The sequence below is a fragment of the Capsicum annuum genome, chromosome 10 (genome assembly GCF_002878395.1).
Source record: "Capsicum annuum cultivar UCD-10X-F1 chromosome 10, UCD10Xv1.1, whole genome shotgun sequence".
NCBI lineage: Eukaryota > Viridiplantae > Streptophyta > Magnoliopsida > Solanales > Solanaceae > Capsicum > Capsicum annuum.
Genome location: NC_061120.1, coordinates 15439511 through 15447984, shown reverse-complemented (window position 1 = coordinate 15447984; position 8474 = coordinate 15439511). Strand labels below are relative to the sequence as shown.

General features: G+C 33.7%; 2 protein-coding genes across 2 annotated transcripts; one reads left to right on the top strand and one right to left on the bottom strand.

Moving 5' to 3' along the window:
• Nucleotides 1–1264: 1264 nt before the first annotated feature.
• LOC107845608 (PLAT domain-containing protein 3) lies at nt 1265–2514 on the bottom strand. Its single transcript, XM_016690033.2, has 2 exons — nt 2106–2514; nt 1265–1877 (listed from the first exon to the last, which is right to left on the bottom strand). Exons 1-2 carry the CDS (start codon nt 2175–2177, stop codon nt 1410–1412), a joined length of 540 nt encoding a protein of 179 aa, XP_016545519.1. The 5' UTR covers nt 2178–2514; the 3' UTR covers nt 1265–1409.
• A 20-nt stretch (nt 2515–2534) lies between these two features.
• LOC107845607 (PLAT domain-containing protein 3) lies at nt 2535–3844 on the top strand. Its single transcript, XM_016690032.2, has 2 exons — nt 2535–3049; nt 3232–3844. Exons 1-2 carry the CDS (start codon nt 2966–2968, stop codon nt 3700–3702), a joined length of 555 nt encoding a protein of 184 aa, XP_016545518.2. The 5' UTR covers nt 2535–2965; the 3' UTR covers nt 3703–3844.
• The last annotated feature ends 4630 nt before the right edge of the window (nt 3845–8474 follow it).

The following is an 8474-nucleotide window of genomic DNA, read 5'->3' as shown; positions in this document are numbered from 1 at the left end:
TACACTTTAAAATATTTTAGGGGTAATAGGATACCCCATATAATTAAGGTGTGTTGTTGAGATTTCGTCCATAGTTTAGGGTGTTACTTATATCTTTTTCCTATATTATTGTGATCCAAACTTCTCATTTTTTACTATACATTTGTTTACCTAAACGACACTGGAGTAAAACTAAGATCACTCGAACAACGTTGGATCCAAGTACAAATAAGCATCATTGGAGATCTGTTTCCTTATAAGTAGTGGTTTTCACTAATTAGTTAAAAATCAAATCAAATCGTCGATCAAATCAAATCGATTAAAAAAACATATTTGATATGGTTTGGTTTGGTTTTTAATATTAAAAATCGACAATATTTAGTTTTGTTTTGATTTTAATAAAAATAATCGAATAAATAATCAAAACGAACCGATAAGTTATATACATAAATTTTATAATTATTTGAATATTTGATATTAGGTTTTCATAAATAATTATAAATATTGGATATCTATTAATCATTAATTTAACTTTAGTCTACTTCTTTTAAATGCACTACAATACTTTTAAGTTTCATTTCTTAAACATATGTCCAAACCCAACACTATAAATCTGATTGTCTATATGTGATGGGCTATATCATTAATTTTTAATTTTTTTTTTTTTTTCTAAGACATTCATCTACTTTTCAATTTCTTACTCTTTTAATTTTTGTAGGGTTAATCATTCTATTTAAAGTTGTATCTTAATGAATTTTAGGACATGTGATGGGGTCTGAAGTAACTTCTATAGTTATGTAACTTAAACATGCTAAAACATCATAATAGTATTGAAAAATACTAAAAAATTCATATAGATTTATCTTGTAATAGTAAAGAGAAATTCGTTCATTCCTAACGTTCATTTGAAATAGTTGTGTGATCAAGTCTCTGCTTCTTTACCATTATCAATTTATCATTAGCTAGTTAAAAACTAAAAAATTGAACCAAACCGAACCAACCGAGCCGATGGTTAATTATTTATTTGATTTTGTTTGATTTAATTTTAGAAATTCAAAAAAATCAATTAGATTGATTTGATTTTGATTTTAATTAAAAGTCGATCCAAATCGAACCATAAACACTCCTACCAATACAACTTCCGTGCTTCATTGTCTTTACCGCGTCTTTTATTCGCATTCACGAATATATTTAACTGCTAGTAATCAAACTTATAGAATTAAAACATGACCTCATAATAAATTCAATTGTACCGTTTCTCCAGTAAACAATTAGATCAACTGTGTGAATGTTTCAAAATATGATGTAGTAAAATTGAAAAAGAGAAAAAACAGACAGCTAGAAAGAGAGGAATTCTGTCCCAAAAAGAAAAAGAAAAAAGGAGGGGAAGAAATTCTGAGCGCTTCCCAGTAAAGCATAATAAACTCAAACTAAAGTACATCAACAACATGATAGGACTGAGGATCGTAAGTGGACAGTTGCTCATTGGGCTTACGCCCACAGTTGTTCTTAATGGCCGTCAGCCCATCTGGAAATTCACCAGCACCCAGCCATTTCTCCACTGTGAACAACTGCTGGTTGCATCGTTTGTGTTCTCCTGTGGAGGTAACTTCTACGTAATTACAGTACCATCCAGCATGTTGGCCTGTACCATCAGAAGTCAAGTTCATTTTGCAAACCGGCCCATTCAAACATGGACCACGACCGGTAAACAAATCCAATTTTCCAAATTCAAAGTAGTCGTAACCACTGCCCATAAGCCCACCCCACGCCTCTAGGCTCTTGATTCTAAGTCCATATCCATCGGCATCGTAAAGACTCAAAGTAATTTTTGAGTCAGTTCCAGCCCCAAAAAATTGCCCAGTCTGAACGTAAACTGAGTATACACAATTTAGTTCCTGCATTAATTTTCCCATCGATTCATCAATTGTCAAAAATAAAATAAAAAATGTTTAGGTATACAATAATAACGTACTTCTATTGTAGAATAGTGAGACATTAGGATTTAGAATCAACGTCTCTGTAAATGTACCATCTACTTTAGTTTCTTTTCACACACGATACATATATTCGGAGGAAAAAATACAGGGTACGTATATATTGTAAAAGTCAAAAAGGCAACTTACAGAGCCTGAAATAGAAGAAACGGAGATGGAGATGAGAATGATAGTGAGACGGAACCAGAATTGGTTACTCATGGCTACCTGAACTCTCTTTCAGTCTAGTTAAACGTTGTTTCTTTCTCTAGAAAAAATGCGAGGAAAAAAAGCAAATGCTTTTGAGATAGATTGGAGTGATAGAGTATGATAGTTTATTTATAGATTGTATTAAAGTTCATAGGGGACAATATTATATTGAGAGTTGTAGGGTCAAAAAGATTATATGGCACTAGGCCTACCCGTGAACCCCACACACTGCAAATTTATGTCCTAGTGGAAGAATACATTTTTTTTAGAATAATCACCATTGACTACTGGCGGCTAACTCGACTTGCAACGTAAAGTTATTGTGATTTCCATTATAATACCCCCACTTTCGTCTCTATGCTAAAATGCACTACTACATTGTAAAGTGAAGCTAAGCATGCGTGTACCAGATATGCTTAGAAGCCGCCATGAGAGAGAAATATGCAGCATATCGGAGATTTTTTTTTCTTCAATGTCGACCATTTGTTGCTTAAATTGCATTATCGGCTATTTGTTGCTTAAATAGCCGCCATGAGTCGTATGTTTCTTAATTTATATTCATCCAACTTGCAGTTCGAGCTAAAAGCCGCCATGAATAATATTTCTTGGATCTTTCCTACTTTATTCATCCACTCTCAATATAATATAATATCGTCCCCTTTAAACTTTGATCTATTGTTAATATAAATAAATTATTACCATTCTATTACTCCCACCATCTCTACATCATATTTGCCATTTATCCTCACTTAATTTCTAATTCTAGAGAAAGAAACAGAACGAAAGCACAAAACACTGCCATGGGAGTAGCTCAGGTTAACCAATTTTGGTTCCATCTCATGTTCATCCTTCTCTCCGCCTCGATTTCTTCAATTTCGGGAGATGTAAGTCACTAATCTCCGATTATATATGTACACAAGTATGAACAAAAATAAAGAATATATAGGTGAATTAATAATATAAAGAAGAAAACCTGCTAACTAGCTAGTTCTAAATTCTGTCTGCGTTGTTTATTTTTATATATTTTTCATTTTGCACTTGCTGATTTGGTGGGAAACTAATGCAGGAAACAAATAATTGTATCTACACAGCTTATGTCCGAACTGGGCCATTCGACGAGGATGCAACTGACTCAAAAATCACCTTAACTCTGTATGATGCGAGTGGTCATGGAATTAGAATCAACAACCTAGTGACTTGGGGTGGGCTTATGGGCAAAGGTTACAACTACTTTGAAAGGGAAAACTTGGATATGTTCAGTGGGAAGGGCCCCTGTTTGAATGGGACCATATGCAAAATGGTCTTGGCTTCTGATGGTACAGGCCGAAACCATGAATGGTTCTGTAACTACGTGGAAGTCACTTCTACAGGAGCCCACAAACGATGCAGCCAACAACTGTTCACCGTGGATCAGTGGCTTAGCACCAATCGTTCACCGTATCAGCTCTCCGCCACCAGGAACAACTGTCGGCGTATGTCCGATGAGCAACAGCCCCTTTACGATTCAGAATCAAATCATGTTGTTGATGTTATTTGATGGCCTAAAATTCCTTTTCTCTTTCTCAATTTTATTAGTAATGCAGCGTGAAAATTTCAATACGTTATCTCATCATTTGTGTAGGCCATTGTGGACAAGGCATGATTTACTGTAATTGAAATAATGGAAAGTTCTTCGAATCCATGATCTTTTGATGAATTGTTACACGAAAACATTTCCTATTGCTGGTTAATAAAAAATGTAATCGATAACACTAATCAAACTTACCAGTAAAAAAAACAAAAACAAATGGCTTAATATAATGCCAAGCTTACCTACTGATTCTCCGTCTAAGTTCAATAGTTCTTTGACAAAACATTGTGCATGGAATCCCACATGGAATGGAAAGAGTAAATTCTCATATTGTCACTCAACTAATAATTATTATTTTAGACAATTATTTTCTTTATTGAAAATTATAATGACTTTCTCCACTATTAATTATTAGTTGAAATCACTATATGAAAAATCTCACAAGAGAACTATACAACTTTCTAATTACAACCTACTCCCTCCGTTTTAATTTATTTCTCTGATTTTGACTTGACATGAAAATTTAAGAAAACAAAAAAGAATTTTGAATATTGTTGTTTTAAATTAAAGACATGTGAAAAGCAAAAAAAATATTTTTTAATCTTGTAGTCTTAAACATAGCATATTAAAATTAAGAATTGTTTAAAAAAAAAAAAATTGAAACAAAAGAAGTATTTTAACACGCATAAAAGGCGTGGGCAGAGCCACCTTAAACTAAGGGTGGTCAGATGAACACCCTTTGTTGATTAATTAAGTGGTCTACAAAGGTTAAATGTTAGCTATTATGGCTAAATATTTAATTTTGCACACCTTTTACTAAATTCTTGGCTACTCCACTGATAAAAGGAATATAATTGTATCAACCTCCTAGATAATTAATAAGGGAGAGGTAGTTTTAGTACTTTTTAGAACTTCTTTACTAGCAAAACATATAGTTTTACAGAAAAAAAGAAGCAAACAAAAGGAAATGATGGGTGAAAAAATGTGTTCCCTCTTAAAACAAAATCTACCAACATGTATTCAAAACAAGTCGGAAATGTAAGTATTTATACTAATGTTTTTGTTGAAAAGCAGAGAAAATATCTTATGTTGTTGTGTTTTTATTATTCACAAGACGAATATATATACAAACTTGTTACAAATCAATTAGCCCATCTTTTAGGCAGGAAATCATGATCCCAATTAATAGAATTTAATCTACAACTATGAAAAATAAATATACAAGAATAAATGTACAAGATATGTAATATCTTAACACTATGGAAAACAAATATATAAGAATAAAGTACAAGATATGTAATATCTCAACACTCCCCCTTAAGTTGGAGAGTAGATATCATAAAATCCCAACTTGTCGTGCAAAGTCACAAATTGATCTTTTCCCAAAGCCTTGTAAAGATGCCGGCTAATTGAAAGTGTGTGGGAACATATGAAGGACTTATCATCTTTGCTTGCAGCTTTTCTCGAACTATGTGACAGTCTATTTCAATATGTTTGGTTCGCTCATGAAAGACTGGATTTGCCGCAATATGTAAGGCAGCTTGATTGTGACAAAATAATTTTGCAGGAGTTACATGTGAGACCCTTAAGTCTTGAAGTATATATCATAACCATGTGAGCTCCAAACAAGTGTTCGCCATAGCTCGATACTCTGTCTCTGCTGATGATCTAGAAACAACTAATTGTTTCTTTGATTTTCACGAGATAAGTGAATTTTCAAGAAAAATGCAGTATCCTATGACAGACCTCCTTGTGGTTCGACAACTACCCCAATCTAAATCACAAAAGTCCTTTAAAATAAGATTATTTGTGGAAGGAAATAACAAACCTTGACCCGGAGTACCCTTGATATATTTGAGAACTCGCATAGCAGCATCCCAATAAGGTTTTCTAGGCTCGTGTATGAATTGACTGAGTGTTTGAACAGAGTAAACAATGTCAGTCCTTGTGACAGTGAGATAGATTAATCTTCCAACTAATCTTTTGTATTTAGTTGGATCATTAAGTGGAATTCCATCTATAGAAGTTGGCTTTAAATTTTGTTCCATTAGAAACTTTTCAGGCCTTGCTCTTAGGATTCCTGAATCTTGCAAAATATCCATTACATATTTTCTCTGAGACATAAAGATCCCTTTCTTTGAATGAGAAAATTGAATGCCTAAAAAATATTTCAAATCCCCAAGATATTTAATGGGGAAGCGTTTGAGACGAAACCTTTTGATGTTTTCAATTTCTTGAAGATTATTTCCTGTGAGAAGTATGTCATCAACATAGATAAGGATCACTGTAAATGATGTACCTTTTGCCTTGATGAAAAATGAATGATCAGCCTTTGATTGTTGAAAACCCGCTTTATGAATAGCCTCTGAAAATGTAAGAAACCACTTTCTGGATGCTTGTTTAAGGCTATTAAGGAACTTGTGAAGCCGACATACGGTGTTCTCCCCCTTGCAACAAAGACCTAGTGGAGGTTCCATATACACCTCTTCATGTAGGGATCCATGAAGGAAAGCATTTTGGACGTCCAATTGATAGGCAAACCAATTTCTAGTAGAAATAACTATAAGAAGGCAACGAAGTATCGTGAGTTTTGCTGTGGGAAAAAAGGTTTCTTGATAATCAATTCCCTCAATCTGAGTATATCTCTTTGCAACAAGATGAGCCTTATAACGCTCAATCGTTCCAACCGAACTAAGCTCCAAGTCTTATTTTGTTTTAATGCTTCTAATTCTGTATTCATGGCTTCTCGCCAATGTGGATCAAGAATAGCCTGAGCATATGAAACAGGCTCTGTGTGACCTGTAATGTTAGCTAAAAAAGTATAATGTGCTGAAGATATACGAGAGTAAGAAAGAAAATGAGAGAGAGGATATCGAGTACCTATTTTTGCACTTGAAACAGTAGAAGAATGATTGGCTTGAGTTTATAATATGTAGTCTTTATGCCATTCAGGAGTTTTTCTTGGACGAGTAGATTGCCTTAAAAGAGGAGATGAAGGAACTATAACATCCGAAGTGACTAAAATAGGTTCAAAAGAGTCATTTGATATTAGATTTTGAACAAGTTGGTTGGATTCATCTGAAGTGGATGGACTATCATCTACTGAAATTTCAGATTGGGTAGGATTGTTAGAAATACCCTTTGTAATTATGAGTTCATGAGATTCTACTCTCTCATTGGGTTGAAGCTGAGAAGATGGGTCCTGTTTTATAAAAGACAGTGGAGAAAAATCATCTATTATACTAGAAGAGGATTGAGGTGACAATAATGTTGAAGTTAGTGTATACTGGACTAAATGGAAAGATAGTTTCAAAAAATTGGACATCACGACTTACAAAAAATTATTTTATTTTCAGGTCATAAAGTTTGTAACCCTTTTGACCAATAGGATAACTAACAAAGACACAATATTTAGCTCGAAAATCAAATTTCTGTTTATGTGGGACAACAGTTGCATAGCACAAACAACCAAAAACTTTTGGATGACTAAGTGATGGTGATTTGTGATATAACAACTCATAAGGTGACTTAGAATGTAACAACGGGGTTGGTAATCGGTTAATAATATAGACAGCAGTCAAAACACATTCACCCCAAAAGGTAATTGGCACGTGAGACTGAAAACGTAAAGCTCGTGCAACATTTAAAATATGACGATGCTTACATTCAACTACTCCATTTTGTTGTGGAGTTGAAACACAAATTTTTTGATATTCGATTCCATGAGAGTGAAAAAAGAATTTCATTGCTCCAAATTTTTGCCATTGTCTGTCCTAATTTTTTTAACTGAAGCATAAAATTGATTTTTAGTAAATAATATACAAGATTGCAAAAGATGAGAAGTTTCAGACTTGTATTTCATGATAAATAGCCAGGTACATCTTGTAAAATCATCCACGATAGTAAGAAAAAAATGAGCCCCTGAATATGTAGGTACTCGATGAGGACCTCAAACATCGCAATGTAACAAGTCAAATGGGGCAAGGGTAGATATATTACTTAATGAAAATGCAAGTCATGTCTGTTTAGCCAAAGAACAAACATCACAATTATTATCAAAAGAAATACTATGAGAAGGTAATAATGGAGCAATTAATCTGAGGCGAGAAGATGACGGGTGGCCTAGACGCATGTGTCATAAATCTTTTGATTATGAAACTTGATGAGAAATGGTGGTTATTGCATTGATGACATGTAATAGAGACCACCATGATGTTTACCCAAGCCAATCACCTTCCCCGTAGCCAAGTCTTGTAGTACAAAAAAAGAGGGAAACAAAAGGGCACAACAACTTAGATCATTGGTAAGTTTGCTAATAGATATTAAATTTAAACGGAAAGAGGTAACATGTAAAACATCGTTTAAAGTGATGTCTGTGTTGAATGGAATTGTGCCAGTAGAATGAATTGACACTGACGACCCATTAGGTAAATTGACAATAGGTATTGATGGGAATTTTGTTTGAGTGAACAATGTGGAATCAGAAGTAATGTGATCAGTAGCTCTGCTATCCAAGATCCATGGCCTAGAGAATGAAGAATTAATTGAAACATTATGAAAAAGAGATAAACTTGTTGCATTTGCATAAGCGTCACCATTACCGGCAGAATTATTATTTTGAGACAACAAGCTTACTGCATGAGCAATTTGTTGAAGTTGTTCAAAGGAAAATCTATGTGAACCATTGGCATCTTATAAGTAAACCTCCTTCTTAGGTTGAAAAGATTCTTCTAAATTAG